Source organism: Trachinotus anak, unplaced genomic scaffold, assembly GCF_046630095.1.
Source record: "Trachinotus anak isolate AG129_WGS33_773 ecotype Australia unplaced genomic scaffold, CSIRO_AGI_Tana_v1 ptg000010l, whole genome shotgun sequence".
Lineage (NCBI taxonomy): Eukaryota > Metazoa > Chordata > Actinopteri > Carangiformes > Carangidae > Trachinotus > Trachinotus anak.
The window spans coordinates 17,658,513-17,678,732 of NW_027273861.1; the positions used below are offsets into that span (position 1 = coordinate 17,658,513).

The 20,220-nt window shown below is 41.3% G+C and overlaps 1 protein-coding gene across 1 annotated transcript in view; it reads left to right on the forward strand.

Annotated features, from left to right (window-relative positions):
* Positions 1-20,220, forward strand: part of rnf13 (ring finger protein 13) — a 40,862-nt gene that overhangs the window by 13,969 nt on the left and 6,673 nt on the right. Inside the window, exons 5-8 of the mRNA XM_071488035.1 lie at positions 14,573-14,660; positions 15,738-15,828; positions 16,516-16,621; positions 17,634-17,727. Coding sequence (XP_071344136.1) covers positions 14,573-14,660; positions 15,738-15,828; positions 16,516-16,621; positions 17,634-17,727 — 379 coding nt within the window. The remainder of the gene's footprint in view (positions 1-14,572; positions 14,661-15,737; positions 15,829-16,515; positions 16,622-17,633; positions 17,728-20,220) is intronic.

Genomic DNA, 20,220 nt, shown 5'->3' on the forward strand with positions numbered 1-20,220 from the left:
GAGAGGACAAGAGACATGCTGTCAAGAGAAGGACGAAAGGACAGCAGTAGTAATTGTGCACCCGAGTCTGGGACATGCCGTTTAAAAAGGCAGAGGAGACTGTCAAAGCTTCTAATCTTCATTAAAACCTAACTAACCTCAGTCAGCCACAGTGGCTAGAAATGAATTCAGGATATGAGCTGAATGAGTCATTGGCAGTGGCAGTTTTGAAGGAAACTCATAACATAATTTTTTTTTTTTTTTTGGAAGTGAAAATTGCTGCATCAGTTTCGGTGCCTCTTCAGTCTGAAACACGAAAACAAATAATGCGGCATGGACATGAATATTTTCTTTTTAGAGCTATTCGAGACATTGATGATACATTTCTTTTTGTCAGAGAATTTCAAGACATTTGCTGTAAGAGACTTTTTTCAGGTCATGCAGACATCCTGAATTGCTGCCAGATCCTTGAGAAGTGGACACATTATCTCCTGTGATTAGAAAAACTTCAAATTTGTGGCCTGAACAGTTGATAAATATGAGAGTAGAGTTGGCAGCGAGAGAATTACTGAGTTGTATTATTAATACAGCTCCTGCGGCTGATTCAGAAGGATGATTTCTGCCGGACATTATTTGACTTCCTTGGGAATCAGCAGATGATTTAAAGTGTTTTTCCATTTAGTTTTTTTCATTCAGTTATTTGATTCTAGAAGAAAAGTACAATGTCTGTACGTCTTCAACCTCCTGTTGCTCATGGGTTCATAGTAAAACAGAAGAAAAAGTAGAAAGCAGGGAGAAGGAGTGAGGTAAAGTGGGGAGAAAATAGAGCGAGGATTAAGAGAGTGAGAGTGGGGATGAGTAATGGGGTGAAAGAGAGGAAAGCATGCAACCTTTTGGCGTCTTCTTTCTCTCGGCCTCTTTCCATCTCTCTGTCTCTTCCTTATACTTTTCAGCCTTACCTTTTCCCTCTGTAGCTTCTTGGTTGCCTCCCCATTCATTCGCTCTCACGTTTCCTGTGTTTCTTTCTTTTTCAGTCAAATTTGTCGTCTTGTTTTTTTTGTTTTTTTTGTTTTTTTTTTTACTCTATTGTAACTGTGGAGCAGCCACACAACCTTATAAGGTCTTACTGCATCACACACATGTTGACAGACAGAGCAGTGAGGTGTTGCCTTTGCTGGAGTGTAACCAGACTCCGCTCCACATAGCTGTGTGTCAGACAGACAATATATACACACATTCTCACACACACACTACTCCCTGAGATCTGTGTCAGATCTGCCATTTAACCTAAGCACCAGCAAGGAGCTGGTTTGACGTGTTTTACTTCACTGTGATTTTCTTTAGCATTGTGGGTGTAACCTCACATCGCTTGTTCTCTCGGTCATCTCAAAACAGCACATGAGCGCCATAGTGCCTTTCTCACACGCAACTATTGTACTTTAAAAAGTAAACTTTCAGACCAAATTGAGTTGTTGTTTTAGTTTGCTATCAAGTAAAAATGCTAGGCACCTGCATCTATAGAGGTAAAAAGTTGATTGCATTAATTATAATGACACATTTGAGACATGAGACACAATTACATACATCGTTTGTCATCATTTTAAAGTTGCCCTGTGACCCACAGTAGATGTGTCACTGCTCCTTTCGATTAAAATCAAATTAAGATGATGTTTCCTTAAAGCAAACAGGATGATGGTATTTGTCTTCCCACCTCATCTTCCCTCATGCCTCACTTATTTTTGTGTGTCAGCTTTCAAACGTGTAAACATGGACTGATGGTTTTTTTTTTTCCCCTCTCTCCTGCTCTGGCTAGAGAAAGTTGATTGCAAGGTCAGATGTCATAAGGCAACAACTTCCTAACAGCAGACTTTCAATTGACAAACTGCAGCAGATAGAGCTTTGTTGCAGAGCTGATTGGTTATTTTTCTAATTTGGATTTTTTATGTGTTAACCACTATCACAACACATGGATTGGTTAAAATACAAATCATGTAAGCGCTACGTCCTTGGTTGGATCTGGTCAGGGATGTTTGTTGCATTCAAACCCCTCTCTCCTTCTGCATTTCCTGTCTGTATCTCTGCACTCACTATCAAAATAAAGGCAAAATGCCAAAAAAAATTTTTTTTAATTGACCTTGTTTTCTCTCAGATGTATCCTTCCAACTGTTTTTCAGATATGTCTTTGTAATGGCCCTCACTGGAGAAAATATTTTTTGGCCTGCAGGGGATTTATTTTTTGTTGCAGTACTGCGGTTGGCCACTGGGATGAATTGGCAGCCAGGCAATACTCCATGTGCTGAATGTAGCTCTCTGAGCACAGCCATGTGTTTACTGTTCTCAACAGCCAAAGCAGATAAATAAGGGCCAGTTTTAAAAAAATATTACGGTTAACATGGAGTCTGGGCTGTGTGTGTGTGTGTGTGTGACTGCTAGGGAGGGTGTGTTTTAACATTATCTCCTTTCTACTCTCCCTTTTCCCTATACCCTCTCCTCACACACACACACACACACACAGTCTGACCTCTGCCTCTGGCTTAATGATTGCTCATATCTACAGACATCAGGACACGGACACACATGTATACAGTTGTCTCTCTCTCTCTCTCTCTCTCTCTCTCTCTCTCTCTCTCTCACACACACACACACACATACACACACACAAACCCTCTCTCTAACCCAGGCTCAGTCCCCTCCAGAGGCTGCAGGGAAACAAAGGAATAATAGATTCCATCTTGACTGAGACAAGGCCCTTGTGTGTGTGTGTATGGAAGCCTATAGGGGACTATATTAAAATGATAATGTAAACTTGACAATGAAAATCCTATTCCACAGTAGCATCATGCATTTCAGCATATGTCTGTGTTATTTGAGTGAAAATTAAAACGAAAGTGCAATAATCAAGTTTCTGTTTTCTTCTTCACAAACTCGTATGGGGGTTTTATGAGAATGTTAGAATGAAAATGGTGTGTGTGTGTGTGTGTGTGTGTGTGTAGTGTGTAGTGTGTAGTGTGCATAGGTGTCACCCCCAACATGCCCACTGTTTCGTGCCATTGCTGGTCATCTCTTTCTGTCTGTCCTCAGCCTCCTCTACAGTGTTCAGCCATTAGTATCCAGTGAGCAATAGTGAAGAGCGTTAATGGATCCGTGGCTGTAATGGGCAATAAAACGGACACTCACCCACTTAACCCTCTGCAAAGCGTCAGCACCTCCACTCACGGAATGTGTTTGTGTGAGAGAGAGGGGGAGAGTGTGTAAGAGAGTGTGTTGCGATGAGACATGACAGGCAGGGGGTCGAATGTAGAGAGAGGGTGCTGGAGATGGGCAGGGCTGAAGGAGATCAAGTGAAGGGGTGTGAGAGAGAGAGAAAATCATTCCTCCATGGACGTCCCTTTTAGAAAATAATTCTCCAGAGAGAGAGGGTTTGCACTTCCTGTACACAAGGATTCTTTGAGGTGGTGATGGTGGTGGGGGGAGCTCCTCATTGGTGACCTTTCTGACCTTTCTGGGAGGGGAGAGGGGGTGGACAGGAAACTCAATACTCTTTTTCTCCCCTCTCCCATGACGCTCTCTTCTTGCCTCCCTTGTTTCCTTGCAAGATTCTTTGCACCCTGTACGTCCCACTGAACCTCCATTAACACAGATAAATAGACAGGTCTATACACATTGACACATAATTATGTAACATGTAACATACCAAATTCTGCGTAACCACATTGTTCTTACTCTTATTTGCTGTTTTTTTTCTCATTCAGTCTCTCTCTGCTGCCTTCTATCTGTCATTGTTTTCAGTTTCTGTTTTGACTCCCTCTTCCTTTCTTTTTTGGACACAACTTCCATTCTTTAAACTGTGATTAAACATGTACTGGGTTAAGTTAAAACAACTTTAACACTCCATCCATGAATATATTTCCTCTTATGTGTCTTTGTTTCTTCTTATGTTTCCTCCGATGTTTACGTTGACTTGGCAGAGAAATTTTAAAGGCTAAGAATTGGGGTGCTGGTAGTAAAAATGGAAATGAATCTAATGCAGTTATTGAGATATACATGCAATTGCTAGTTTAGTAGGTGCAAGTAGCTAAAACTAACACAGTCTAATACAACAGTCCTGCAATAAATCCTAGCTTCATGATCAGTTTTTATTGAAATGGTTTTAGAGAGGTGTTGAATGAATTTGTAATCACATTGGTGGCTGCAGCTTGTGGTGCTGTAGAACAGTAATGCTTTACACTGAGAAGTGTTTCTGTTACTTCACCTACCTCCCATTGTATTCGGCAGAAACACCTGTCTCAATATAACACAATATAATTTTTACAGCACTAGAAACAGCAGGATGAAATAATCACACAGTTGAATCAACACCTCACTAAATCAAATTTATTGCAGGACTGTTAGATTAGACTGCATTAGTTTAACCTGACTGTACTTTATACTTTGGTAACTGGGTGTATTGTATATTTAAAAGTGAACCTATCTAAGCAGCCATTGTGGCTACAAATGACAAATACAGGGTAACATTAAATGCTAAAACATAATATTACAGTAGCAAAAGTAGAGTAGGGTCACAAAGTCATCGAAGTGACTCAGCAAACATCTGCTATCCAGTTATATACCAGGGTTTTGTGTAAAAATGCCCAGTGGCTGGTAGAGATGACAGCTTTTTGTCTGGTGGAAAATTTCCCATCTGAGATCTAGGTCACACTGTGAGAGAGTCCAAAACTTGTCTGGCAAAGGGCGGCTCAGACTGAACGTCCAGTCTGGTGTAAATGGCTTTTCTCCTGTCAGGAAGCTGTGAACTGCAGTTGTCAGGGCACAGATCAGGCACCATAACACTAAACAATTCTCCCATTCAAAAACATTTACCAAAAGAGTTTACTGTAACTGTTCACTTCTGATATAGACTTCAGGGTGACAGATAAACAGTCCAGGCCAATATTACAAGAAATGTGTTTGAGGTCATTTTGAAGAAGTGAGTGTGACGTAGTTTTGTCCAACAGAGAGCAAAGACAAGTTTGTTATTCAGCTGTAAATATAAATGTTCCCATCAGGACATATCTTCATCACCGTGTTTTAAAAAAACTAATTTAAGGAATCCCCATCAAAAATGTGGTTTATATTATGTGTTGATTTAAAAATAAATCATATAATGCAATTTGTGTCAAACTGACATTGTTAGAAGAGCATTATTGGGTGAAAAAGACATCCTTGTACTTGGAATTTTGTAATAGTGTGGATAGGTCCAGGCAAACATATTGCAATTGTTACTCACTCAAAAATTCATAATGTTAGACTGTTTTAATTAAACATATGCACCATGAGTTCTCAGTTAAAAGATGGGATTCAAATACTGGAATAAAGGTTAGTGTAGAAAAGTGAGGAACATTAAATGACTTGTACCATAAATGCTTGAATTATTCATTCAGTTCACTGGTCTTTTCCACAGCATTAAAACAAAATAATAGAAATTAAAAATAAAAGCCTCTTAATAAAGGTCTGGTTCAGATGAAGCAACAAAGGTCAATGACACTGTTGACCTCCTCAGGTGCTGCCTGGATTTCCACTGCACATTTAGTATTGAGTATTTTTCATATTGTTTCAAACAGAAGGATGTGGAGAGAACCCGAAATGGTTAACAAATCCAAATCAAGTATGAGGTGAGTTGTCACCGGTCTTGTGAGTGCAGACAGTGAGTCATGTTTTAACTTTTATTCGTTCCTTTAAGGACATGTTTTGTAGTGGCTTCATCTTTGTAATTTTCTGTTCAGCATAAATGACCCATTTTGAGTGGAAATAGGTGGTGGAAAGCAAAATATGGCGCATGTGGTGATGTAACGTGGGTCCATGACAGGTTACACAGTGCTATTGATTGACAGCTGATCTATCCAGTGAAGGAGGGGAAAAAAGCAGTGAAAGATGAAGTCTGTCACCTTATCTAGACGTGTGGCCATGCAAGGTTCCTTTGTCTCCAGTTTAGAAAAATTGCGATGAGTTCAGAGTTGGTCGGAGGGCTCTGTTGTTTCAGTAACAGTAAAATCTGTCTTGTCAGAAAAATCAGCCGTTTTGTCTTTGCTTTTACCCGCCGTAGCCAAAGTTGGACAGTGGCCGGTGATTTCCCATCTAAACCTTGCTTCCTACCTCTGCTTTACAGTAAATGGATTTCATCGTACGGCAGTTTTGTGCTGCAGTGACCTCACAGCCCCCGAGCTGCACACACACACACACAGGCCTCAGTCTTTATTCAAACAATGATCTAGCTTCCTGCACACGCTCACTCAGTCTTATGACTGAGTATGACTATGGCTGACTGGATGTGTGACTAGCTCGTGTGTGTGTGTGTGTGTGTGTGTGTGTGTGTGTGTGTGTGTGAGAGAGAGAGAGAGAGAGAGAGGGTGTGTGGCTGTGTCGTTTTCCATAGCTGTTGTGGCAACAAACAGCTCACCCAACCTGCTCCCTTTGGCCTATAGGACACACACACACACACACACTTGTCCTCTACATATGCATATGCATATACAGCAAAACAGACAATTGTCTCAAGTATTCCTAATTACAAATATCTCTATCTACTTAAATGCCCTTAGAGATGTTCATCCCAGCAGTAGTCTATTATTTGGCTACATGTACTAAAGTAATTGGTGTTGTCTCACTTTAACCACATTCACAGTCTTATTTATGCAGCACTTTTAAAAATCAGAGTTCCAAAGTGGTTCACACTTTAAAAAGACATGATGAAAAGCTCTTGAAAAAATATTAAAATCAAAGATCAGCAAAAGTTGTCAAAGAGAAGGAACAAATTGGGACAAGGAAGCATCATTAAAGTGCATTAAAGTTATCTTTATTAACACCTTTAGTTCAAAGGTAGTCCCTTTCGTGCACGGAAGTGCGTTGCATGAATTGCAGTTGTGCTGCATTATCTGTGTACCCGGATCCTCCCTGCAGTTTACAGTTTTATTGAACTTCTTATCTAATCATCTGTCTGGACCTTGAAACTAAAACCCAGCTCTGCTCTGCGTCACATTCCTCTGAAACACAGAGGAGAGAGAGTAGGGAGGGTGGGATGAAGGAGAAGAGGGAAAATGAATGGGGGGGGGATAAAGATGGGAGGGGGAATAAAGGTGGGAGGGTGGAAATATCAGAGAAGGGGCTGGGCAGATTTCTGGAAAAGTTGGCAGTCACGGTGATGTAACAAGGGTAATGAGGGCAGAGAGAAGGAGGAGGTTAAATTTAGAGGAGAAGAAGGTAGGGAGGAGGAAGAGGAAAAGGGGGAGGACAAATAAAAGAGGAAGGGTGGCAAGAGGAGGAAAGGTTGTGGGGTGGGAGAGACGGTCTGAATGAGAAGATGAGAGGAGAGAAAAGCCAAGAAATGGGAGAGAAACAGTTAAGGGGGAGCGAGGAGGAAATGAGGACGTGATTACGAGCTGCTGTCCAAACAGCAGAGGAGAAGAAAGGGCTTACCTTTTAAAAGGAAAACATTCTTCAAACATTCTTCTTATATGCAAAGACAAAGTCAAGCGTTCCACATGTTTTATAATTTTTCCAGGTCTGAATAGAGAGAAAACATCAGCATTGACAGCAGCATAATCAATATGATAATACATTAATAACAAGCAGCCATGGTCAAAAAGATGATGAGGAGGATGTCCTAAGAACGAGTGTACAGTATAGAAACAATTTCCAAAAATAGTTTGTGATACACTGAGTGGCCATTTTGTTAATAACACCTGTACATTCTAAAGCAATTCCAGTACCACAGCTCTGCCATAACATCTCTCTTTATAGGGCTTGTAATTGTGGATGAGGTGTAAATTCAACTGTGTGTTTCAATGTTGATAGTTATTGATAATAACTGAATAATGTAATATTGAGCAGTGAAGACCTCTAAATTAGGTTAAAGATGGAGAAAGGGCAAAAATAGATGAGTTGCCTGTCCACCATTTTTTCCTTCTCTTACTGCCAGCTTGTAAAATCTCATAGAACTTTTTAGTTCTCTTAAAACTGAGAAAAAGGCATTGTATTTGCAGGATCTTAACTTGTATTCGCAACATTTAATACGAGCTGTGTTGTGTGAGAAAGGTGTGCTGTGCCGCTCAGACTCATTTACACAAAGCTGAGGTCAAGTCTGCTCTATGCAAATGCAGACCAGCGACTGCAACAGGCTCCACACTGATCATTTTTACAGCCTGGGCTTCACGGGACAAGAGTGTGGCCTAAAAATAGATAGGAAAACAGATGAAAGAGAAGAGAGGACCTTGAGTTAGAGGGGAAAAAATGAGAGGAAGCGGAAAACAGAGGGATGTGTAAAGGAGAAGGGGTGTAAGAGGAAGGCTAGGAGGAAAAAGAGGAGAGGAAGTGAAGACAAGTCGATGTGTATGAGCTGCAGCACTGCATGAGGAGGCTGTGCAGTCTTGGCTGCAGATACACACACGCACACACACACACACACACACACACAGGAGTGAAGATGCAGTCATTATTGACTAAAGTGCACACACACACACACACACACACACACACACACAGTGGTGATGCAGCAATAATTAGTGATTCTGTTAGCAGTCTCTGTCCACACCACCACTCTTACAGATCCTAGTAAAGCAGTGGAAAGACAGATATAACCTGTTTGTTCAGGCGTATTTCACGTCATACTCTTTCATTTTTATCATGTCTCTAGGTAGATGATGCTTGGAAATTATTTTTTATTATGTTATCCATAATTTATGTCCTAAAAAGAATGATACACTGTTGTTTCTAGTTGTAGTAATGTTGGGCTGTTGTTTCACACTACAGCACCTTTCCTTCTTGAATGAGTGCTGTCATGACATTGGCTCACTGACTCACGACCTTCCACCCCTGTTAACCAATAAGAGACCGTTCTCTACCTGGAGGAGGTTATTTAAGTTTTTTGAAATCTATCCCATTGTTGTTCGTTTGCACCTGATCATTAAGCTGCTAAACTGTGAGTTACTAAGAAGAGGCCTCTTGAACTGTTTGTATCCTGCCCTACTCTGAGAGCACTGACCTTCATTAGTGAAGGGGTTGAAGTGCAAAAGACTCTGCAACTTAAGTCCCCTTTTTACACCATTTTTGTTTAACGAGTTTTTAAAAGATTCTATTCGTGATAGACAGCTTCATAAAGCAACAAGACACAAAGGTTGAAACAAGAGGTTTGTTGTACTGTGTTGTGCTCTTTTTGCAATTTAAATGGTTAAATCCAGCAGCAGTGAGTGAGGCAGCTCCAGGTGGCACCGTTTACACACCTCCAGTCAACTGTGACCGATCTGAGTCAGTCACACACACACACACACACACAAACACATGTGCAAACCTACTTTGAACTGCTGTTTTTCCCATTTTACAGTGGTGTGGAAATGTGTTTCTTTTTTTTTTTTTTTTCCTCAGCAGCAACTTCTGTCACATTCGTACAGTCACAAATACACAATCCAGTGCTTGTTGGCCTCCCAGCAGCAGTGACCTTCTCGCTGAAGGGCACGTAAACTTTAAAATGCCTCAATCTGCCTAATGCACAAGTTCAGCAGGTTTGTTTGGGACGCATGTGGAAAAATTCAACTGTACTTCTACTGTATGTCACACTGTGTTCTTAACCTCCTGATAAAAAAGCTTCAGGATCTTGTAAATTTCACTCAAAGGGCTCCAAAAACAGTAGCCAATTAAGCAGAGTCCAATCTGCCTTTTAAAAATCCATAATTGGTCAGTTTCATGAATAAACCCCACAGTGACTGCGCTGCAGGCCAAGTCAGACTCAGCACACTGCTGGGTGCCATGAAGAGAAAACAAGCATCAGATGCTTTATTATTCTCCAATTTGTTATGAATCCAAGGCCCGATAGTACAAAAAAGGAAAAACTAATGTGGACTTTGGAAAGCAGAAAAGGAAAAAAACAGAGCTTGAAGTCTCTGGAGCCAAGTCATGCTGTCACATGACAACAAAACACATCAAGATGCCCTTGAGAAAGGTACTTAAGCTCTAGTTCTTCCAGTGTAGCAGCACAATAATAGTCCCGGGTGGCTGCCATGCGTGAAAATGTGAAACCTTGATCATGATTAACAAAGTACAGAGAAACATAATGTTCCTCTGTCAACTTTTTTTGGTGGAATATAAAGGTTAAGTAGTTCAACCAAAAACCATCAGAATCAAGTTGGGTATACAGAGTGATATGATGCTGAAGGAGAAAAAGCAGGATTTTAATGTGTGGTCCCACAGGGATTACAGCAGTTAAGTGGTTTAATGAAAGCTATTAAATTGTCATGGAAGACAGTGCTACAGCTCACCACAATGGTCTGCAGATGGTAGAAGAGCAACCCAGAAATCTTCCTGTGGTGATGCTGCATCGTGTGTGTGTGTGTGTGTGTGTGTGTGTGTGTGTGTGTGTGTGTGTGTGTGTGTGTGTGTGTGTGTTTTAGTTTATATGTGTTTCTAGTCGCACAGACTTTTGCATAATTTATGTTTTTATTTCTAGAGGTTTCACATCTCATTTTCCCCCCTTTCTACCTCTCGCCTCTTCCTCTCCTGCTTGCTCCCTCTCTTCAGTCTCAGGAATGCATTGAATGTCCTTATCTTGGCCCATGCAAACACAAGGGTGAGCCAGCAGCAGAGGTTGAATTCCTCTGCAGATCCCAGGCAGACAGACCACACCACACACTGGCATTAGACAGCCTACAGCCATAATGGCTCCATACTCTTGCTGTAAAATCCCCCTGAAAAGACACCGAACCAAACTGTAGACCAGCTGGTGTGTTCAGAGTAGACACCAGTCATGGTGGCAGACCTGCTGACACCTACATTTGACTATTTTAGATGCTAAGTAGATTTACAGGTTTTTGGAAGTTAAGTGTGACCTCTAAATGGTTATTGGTTACAAGACGAACTGGCTGGTTCCCTGCATGTTTCTCGTTTTTATCTTTGCTTTGACAGTTCACAGTGAACAGGTAGACAGGTTCTACCAGGTCGTTGCTGTTCAGCTACCACAGTGTTCCAACAAAGTACTTATTATAACCCAAACCATGATCTTTCTCTAAACTTACACAAGTCATTCTTGGGCTTAAACCTAACCAAACATTAACCATAGATTTGTCACATCATAAAACAGATTTACTGTAATTTCTAACGATTTTAAAAGGCACAGACAAATTATGTCGTCCTGTCATTTGGGGCATCAGATAAGAAAATGCTTCTATATGTCGTTCTATAGGGGATGGAAAAACAACATATAATTTTTTTGTTTAATTTAATCGACATGGAGCACTAAATAAGCGGGGCTCAATTTCATTAACAGTTGAGGGAGGATGGGATCATGGGGTAAAAAAAATAGTTATATCACAATCACAATATTAATTATATGACAGTGTAGTTACATCATGACTATATACAACAGCACTGGCTCTGCTGTAGAGAACAACTTTGGCAGAAGCTCTGATTACATGAACTTGAAGAGAGAGAGCGCAGAGAAGCGACATTGCACAACAAAGGCCTCATACACGCCCTCTAGTAACTCTACTGACCACAAGATGATACATGCCAGGATCTGTCTGGCTTAGCTCAGGTGACATTTGATTGATTGATAGATCGGTTGATGGATGGATTGATGGATGGATTGATACGTCACGTGTTTGTTTCAAGGAAATTCATCAGATCAGCACATCACAAAATTGGAAAAAAAAAAAGAAAACGTCCTGATTTTTCACAAGTTGGAAAAAGTTCAAACTCAGCCTGTCACATTCAATTAGAGATATAAGAGGAAAAAGGAAGAAGAAGAAGAAAGCTAAATGCAGTTTGAACATCAATAGCTGGACACGTTACCATGTTGTTATTACTATCACTAGCAACATTTTCTTTCATTAACTAACAGATGATTAAGTCTATGAAATGTCAAAATAAAGACAAATATCTGTCTGTGTCTTAAGGATGAAACAGAAATCACCCACCACCTAGCTCACTTTCCTTACTCCAAACACACACACACACACACACACACACACACACACACACACACACACACACACACACACACACACACACACACACACCCCCAAACGCAGAGTTTTGTGTGTGTGTCACTTATCCAGACGGCCTACCATTAGACGCACACAGCAGCCATTGATACCTCCACACAATGCACCCTTGCAGGCAAACACATGGGATCACAATGCTTTGGCTGCCATACACGCTGCTTCACGTATGCCTTTGCATAAAATTACAATGACAAGGGACGGACAAAAGACTGAGCTGTTCAGTGTTAGCGTCCATGCAGGCCACAGTACACATTCACCCCTCACAGGTCTAAATGGATTTCCTTGCATCGCAGCAGAGTACAATGATTGTATAAAGAGGCCTGGCCGAGCTGTGAGGCTAACACTCACACACTCACACACACACAACCCTGATTTTTCAGGTTAGTGAGCGGGACCACCTTCTATTATTTAACAGAGCAGATGACTTTCATATATTTCAAAGTGTGACCCAGACTGAACTGATATTTATCTCTTTACACCTGCACATCACAATCTCACTTTCCCTGTCTGGTTTTAGGTCGGGTGTTAATTTAACACAGGAGGGTGGCACATGCTCTGACTACTAATTAAGCTCAGCATTTCCTCAGTGGCTTTGATTCTCTTATTTTGTTAAATACCATTAATCTGTGATATTCAGTTCTTTCTTCCTGATCTGAGGATAGAGGGTGTTGTAAACTGTACAGATTGCAAAGGTCATTGAGGCATTGGGCTTTAAAAATGAAACTTACCTGACCTGACGTTGGTTGGAGAGATACGTTACTATGTCCTCGCTGGTTTGTGCAAAATACCCATCCAGCCCATCCCAAACAGGAAATGGCCAACATGAACAAAATGTCAGACTGAGCTATGAAGTAAAACAAAGTGGTCATTCATACTGAATATGAAGATAATGTTGTCCAACTCTTGCTATAAAATATGCTAGAATTGTGATATACATTACCCATAAATTTGTGTTTCTGGGCAGTTCTCCGTTGTTTAGCTATATCAGGCTAAATCCATTATTTCTATATTATATGGGTGATTTTTGTTTTAAACCGGGTGACATTATACTGTTAGAATGTGGTTTTCTTTAGCAGAGGAAACATTTACTATCCCAGCTACATCTCTATCTGTGTAAGAGCACATAATGGTTCATTCCAGGATTGTATTGTCACATCCTACTTCCTCTACCACATCTGCTGTGAGCCGTCAGCCACAACAATGACTATACAGGATACTGTAGCGTCTATACTGTGTCAGAGCCACAAAAACAGCCTCACAGATGGAGGAGCCTCATTACATCAGCTTCCCCTGCATCCATGATGCCGCACACCTGACCCCCAGCTGCTAGAAAGTTTTTCTTTTTACTATTGCTGTTTTACTTTTCTCTAATGTTTCCAGCAAATTGTTAAAGTGTAATGATTGTCAAGAACAACTGAGCCTTGACCTAGAATTTGAAAAATCCCAGCCTACTGGATTTTAAGAATTCAAATATATAGATGGTGTCAGATTTAAGAAAGCTGCCTTTTAAAGGATAACAGATGCACTGTCCCACACACACACAGACACACACACACACACATACAAACACACGCACATATACACACACAGTAGACAGGTTATGCTTAGGACACCGCAGCTTCTGTTTATACGCAGCAGTGAGAGGCTTAACTCTTTTTTGAAGAGTTTGGGAGGGACACATCGATGATTAATGTGAGTGTGTGGATATGGTGGCATGTGGATGGAACAGTTAACGCACTTAAGGCACGCACAGTTCCCCAACATTGAATAGTATAGTGAAATCTATCTGAGCCAGTCTTGGTCATGGTTGGAGCTTTCAAACTAGAATGAATTGAGATTATGGTGAATAATGATTTAGTTTTTTTCTAGTGTCATTTTGTTGTTGAATAAAAACCTTTCAATCAAAAGTTATTTTCTTTTATTATTCTTAGTTGACAACTTGTGAAGTGTTTAGTTTCAGGACACACAAAAGGCCTTTGTCATTAAGGTCAAAGTGTGAGATATTTGATTACAATCACAAGGAGTGAAACTAGTGGAGATTCCTATAATAGAGCAGCCTTTCTAACCTTGAGCCCACTCTGCCACTAAACTTCTACCGTTCAACTATGTAGATTTCTTCTTAGCCCCAGTTTCCCTTTGCTTCCTCGAACACTTCCTGTTTTGGATCTACAGTAACAGCTCAATCAGCTTGGATGAGCAGTCTGTGTTTATCATGGAGAAGCGAGCAGTCTGGCTGTTAAATGCAAACATCTTTCCTTTTGCAAACACTGTTTGGGAAACGGATCATCAACACGTTGTTGAATGCGACCGGTGGAGCCACAGTGTTCCTTTATCCATGGTCTCTGCTGTCCTCTCAGATTACTGTTGTAATTAAGATGCTGACAGACAAAATTCAGCAGCATTCGTTGCTCCAATGAGGATTCATTTCACAAGGCCAGGTCATAAATTAGTTCATATCAGCAATAGATGGTGTCCTTAAACTGGAAGCGTTACAGTTTTGAGGCTGTTGTTAGTGAATAGCTTGTACCTTGCAGACTGTACATGACGTCAGTGTTTTGTCTCCTCAGGTCCTCAATGCCCAGAAAGCGGGGTACAAGGCAGCCATTGTTCACAATGTGGACTCTGATGACTTAATCAGCATGGGATCCAACGATCGTAAGTTACCACCACCTCCTCCTCCAGCACTAAAGCATTTAGGATCTTACACAGCTGCCTGTTGATGCAGCTTTCTGTTGACAGAGGATGTACCATTGTTTTCCTCTTCATCCACGAGCCTGAGGAAAAACAAGGCAGCCTTACAGTCAGAAACCCATTTAAAGTCTCAAGATGTACTTAGGGAAGGATGTGATGCCCGGCGGCACCAAAGCACTTCCTTCCTATGAATCCATATTGTCCCTTCTCTAGCCCAGTTTTGTGACATGAGTGTCTGGGGTTTTCTTTCAGTAAGATCTCATCTACCATGTCAGTCCCCTTTTTCTCACTTGAGGGGCTGCAGCAGTCATAAATTATCCAGGAGGCTTCTTGACCTGATTAGTGTTTTCAAAGCACAAGAAGCACAGGATGTTTTATACACTTGGTAATGCAAGTTGTTGAGAGATTTCATCCTGTCACTTCAGATGTCGGTATGCCTCAGCTGAAGTATTTGTTGGATGGTCACACAGCGTCTGAACATCCCTCCACACACACACTTTTCCAGTGTCAGAATTGGTGGAACTGCATTTGGCAATTTCTGAAACAGACAGTCCAGCGAGCGCTCCCATTTCACACCAAAACCCAGAGATATTATTTTTAATGTCACAGAAGACTAAGACCTGCAAATACTTACATTTCAGATTCTGGAACCTGTGGGATTTTTGGGTGTTTTTGCTTTAAAAAAATGATGAAACGATTATCAAAAAAATTAATTCTCTGTCGATCAACTAATCGGCTAATACCTGGAGCTCTAGTTCAGCGGATTCTCAAGGTCTTCAAGTCCAAAAGGTTGAAAGCTGAACTGAGCAAACTCTATCAGCTAATGAAGACTGAGAAATGTGGTTGAAACCTCCAGAAAAAAGGTTGCAAGTGGACCATGAAAGATGTACTACTCTTTAATTTCTGTGATAACAGTACATTCTTTCTTTTTTTTTTTTTGCCAGGTTGAAATGATGTTTCAAGATTGTTCACTGGAGTTGAGTATTGATATCCAGTCCCATGATGTTCTGTAGGCATGACTTTTTCCGTTTCCCTGTTTAGTGGATGTTATGAAGCAGATCGATATTCCCTCTGTGTTTGTGAGCGAGGAGACTGCCAACTCTCTGAAAGAAGACTACACGTATGACAAGGGGTAAGTCCAAACTCATATCTAATTTTTCTGCCCATTAGTATTGATAGAAACCGTTTTCTCTTCCTCTCACTGCCGCCTTTCAGTGAAACATCACGAAGAGATGGCTGCTTTTATTCTGCTGCCTCTTAATCTAATATTATTGTATAATGCACAGCAATACATCAAGGCAGAGGATTTGTCTTCTCATGTGTTGTCACTGCTGCTGAGGTGATAATCCAGTAATGATATGTCTCAGCCTGTCAGAAGAGTCCAGAGAGTCACAGCATTAAAGTCCCATTTCTCCACTTTCAAATCAGCTGGTGTGTGATTGTGTCTGTGTGTGTATTGTCAGATACCATCCAAATACATGAGTGTTATTCCCAAGTCTTTGCAGTCAGTGGAATGAACACCAAACATGGTATTGGCAGAGTTTTGTCTGTCTGGACCAAATTAGCTGTTACAAATTTGACTGGAGCAGAGATACACTGTAGAGGGAGATCTGTGGGCAGAAGCAGAGCCCCGTATCCGTATATTTAGTTAACAGTATGAAATGTCATCCTGTTGATAGAGGTGCTGCTCTGATTCAGCCTCTGTGCAGGTCACTGTCACTCAAAAGCTTTATAATATCTGCCAGTACCAAAGCTTAATTTTTAATGTTCATGATCTTTTCCTCATCTGATAATGACTATGCTCTTTTTTTTTTTTTAGGGGACATGTGGTTCTCATGCCAGACTTCAGCCTGCCACTGGAATACTACCTGATCCCCTTCCTCATCATTGTGGGAATCTGCCTCATCCTCATAGTTGTTTTCATGGTAGGTACATTTAGCACAGCTTTGTTTTCACTCAAAGAAAACTGGGTTCCCATAAGAAACTATTGAGCATATTTAAAGGCAGGTAGCAACTTTATTTGATTTAAATGTAGATCTGTCAATTTGATGATTGAGAAGTAAAGTGAAAAATGTCCAGTATTGTAAAGGATTTTTGCCTCCTGAGAACTTGCAACAATGTTAACTGCTCGCTTTAACATTTGTATTTGATGACTTTAGAAAAAGTGCGTTTTGTACTAGACTAACTTGAAACTGGAGGTAGTATTACAGTGTCAGGCAGAAGTCCGTCATCCAGTTTGGGCTTGAAATGTTGCCCTTGTCTTAATGTAACAGCGTTGCTTGGGAGACAGAAATCACAGCTACAGTGTTCGTATGCCTTTGTGCTGGCAACAGTTTTCGCGTTGTTAATCCATCCCATCGTGATCTCAGTAACGCCTTGAGGGAATTCCTACAAATTTAGCACAAACATTCACTTGGACTCAAGGATGAACTGATTAAATATTGTTGGCCTAAGGTCAAAGGTCAAGATCACTGTGACCTCACAAAACTCGTATTTTGGCCACAAATCAAGAATTCATACCGTAGTAATGACACACTTTAACACAAATGATGAAATGATGATGTTTTATATGCAAAAGGTCAAAGGTCAACTTCACTGTGGCATCATGATGTTTTGCAAAAACACTTCTGGACATTATTCATCGTTGTAACTCAGGAAGGCGAGTCAAATCAATTTTATCTATATGCCCTTATATCACAAATCAAAACTTAATACATTTTATTAAACTCCTTCAAAGTCTCCACTATACATCTTATGAGTCTAGACAGACATGGAGGTAAACTGCAATTTGACTGTTTAGCTCAGGACTACAACTATGGGGCAATAATTCTAGTTGGACTCAGCACCTGGACACAAAATATGTGTGTGTGGTTTGTGTACTGATTTTAGAGGATTTTGATAAGTTTTCTCTTTTTTTTTTTTTTTTGCTGTAACTAGATCACAAAGTTTGTCCAGGATCGACACAGGGCTCGGAGGAGCCGTCTGCGCAAAGATCAGCTCAAGAAACTTCCAATTCACAAGTTCAAGAAAGGTAGGGAAGCAGTCGCAAATATTTCAATTTGTAGTGACTGTAGCGTTGAAATCATAGCCATTTATAGTCTGGAATAAACATGTGGGGGCTGTTTGGTAAGTCAGAGTTACAGAATATACTGTGCACTGGTGGGTTTAAGAGGTAAAGCTAGTCATATGCACATCTCTAAAATCTTGGTGGGGCAGATGCTGGAGTAAACAAGTAAACACTGGAAAAGTAGCTGCACAGAGTCAGAGCTCCCTTAACTTTTTATGAGTGAAGTTTTTTCTTCCTCGGGCAGAAAAACCAAATAAAAAACTCGGACTTCAAAAAATCTTCTTTTGTGTGCTAGGCCCTTTTCACTCTGCTTAACCAGGACTGTCCTGAAACAACAGATCGAAGATCATCTCTATCAGCCTGATCAGTTCTCTAACCTTTGACCTCAGAGGCTGTAGAGATGCTATTTTGTCCTCGTGCCGTGCTGCTGTTTCTCACATGATTCGGCCCAGAAGAGAGATGTCATCGGGGAATTACGACACATCATTCCTCCCTCGAGCTCTGCACCTCAGAGCTAATCGGATTAATATGGACTTGATTTTTCCACAAAGCCCTCTGTGGCAGATTAGAGCCCCTCTCTGTTGAGACTGGACACATGACTGATGGTTTGGAATGTGGTCTGGATCATGCCAGGGGTTGAAAGTTAAGTGTATTTTGGTTTTTATCTCAAACCAGATGTACAGTACGTGTTGGTTATGTGTATGGACAGTAACGAGGACAATAAAGAGGAAATTTGACGCAGTAAAAAGTGTGAACTGAGTTGAGTAGCTCAACACATCTTTGCTACATCTCTGTGTGAATTTAAGCATTGGACTAGAAACATTTTTGGCTAAGCGTTTCACCTCTGGCTTCCTTCTCTGTCTTGGTACAAGACACACACTGGCTATAGCATTGTTTTGCAATGCAAATCCTCTTTGTGCGATGGTCAAGAGAGTCTTGTCTGTGTATTTAGAGGGGTTTTTTTTTCTGTCGGCTGCGTTTCCTCCAGCAGCTGTATTTTGCAGACTGGAAAGCCTCTGACTACAATCAGCTGTGCAGAGGGAAACACCAGGGAGCTTTATAGACTACGGGTGGTGCATAATAAGTACCCCCCCTTGCAAAGCTGCTAATTGCGGGGGTTATGAGCCGAGCTGCTCCTCCCCGTCTGGCAGGAACAGATGCACATACAACACACCAGCTAAAAGCAGCGCGTGTTGCTCAGATGGCTGTTTTTGTCACGTCAGGCTCTGGGGTTTGTGCGCTCTGGTGGTTGTGTCTACGAGCAGCGCCCACTCTGACTCAGGGTTTCCACCAGGCACTGCTACAGTCGACCTTGGCCTCTACGGAGAGTTCAGATGTCCAGGAAACGGCCTCCGGGGCGGCGTCTGCGCTCCTGTGAGCTGAGTCAGAGCGTTTGGTGAACCAGGAAGGGGGACTCCAAATCTCTACCTAATCATCTTTTAAGCCCTGTGCTCTGGAGCAATGCTGGCTTGGCAAGGAAGCGAGTGCCCTGGTTTGAGCATGGGAGGGTGGTAACGAGAGAGCCTGAGATCAGTGGGACAGTGCCTCTGTTGGGGGGTTAGTGTTAGAGTGTTCACACCAGATAAGATTGAGACCTCTAATAACAGGAATAGCTTCTGTAAATATTTGATATCAGTACCATAGAAATGAGATTGATAACTGGCCCCACTGAAAATATATGATTTATTCAGTTGCTAGGAGATATTAGGCGTGCACATGAGTTGCTGATTGCTTGTTTTTACACCTTTGTCTGTTTATACTAGAAGATTATCTACAGTCAGTTAAAGGGGATGTGCAGAATGAGTACAAAGGGAGCTGTGCAAACTCTGGTAAACTGCCTCACGTGATGTCATTTGAGTCAGCGTTGGGTCTGGAGACTTCACGTTCGAAAATGAAAAAAATCCATCAGAAACGAGTGATCTTACCAGACCTGTAGCTCTCTCCTCATCTGCTTGATGCTTGAGGCTACGTTAGCCGCGACTAACATAACACACCAGAATCTCTGACTGAACTGTCGGCGGTGGAGTTGCATTGTGGGTAATGTAGGTGACAGTTTTTGACAAGGAGGAAGAAAAAAAGACCACTTCTCTGGTTCTGCTGCACTGATGTTGATCCTGTCCATTTGTGGTTCCAACAATGTTACCGGAGTGCAATGTTAAATCACTGGAGTATTCTTTTGATATAATTTGGTAAAATCTGCTCCTGTTTGACGAAACATGGTCATGTGTTAACAGAAAGTACCACAGGCTCACTGTATATGTCTCTTCAGAGAGACAGTGACAAGCTAGAATCACAAAGCTCATCACACCACCAGTGCTCATTGTTAACGGCATGCTGACTGATTTTTTTTTTTTTTTTTTTCTGCCCATAAGCCCCATGTGGTGACACATTAGGAATTTTTAGCTGTGGCATTGCTGTTGGACAGCTCAGTGCCACACTAATCACTGTGGCACTCAA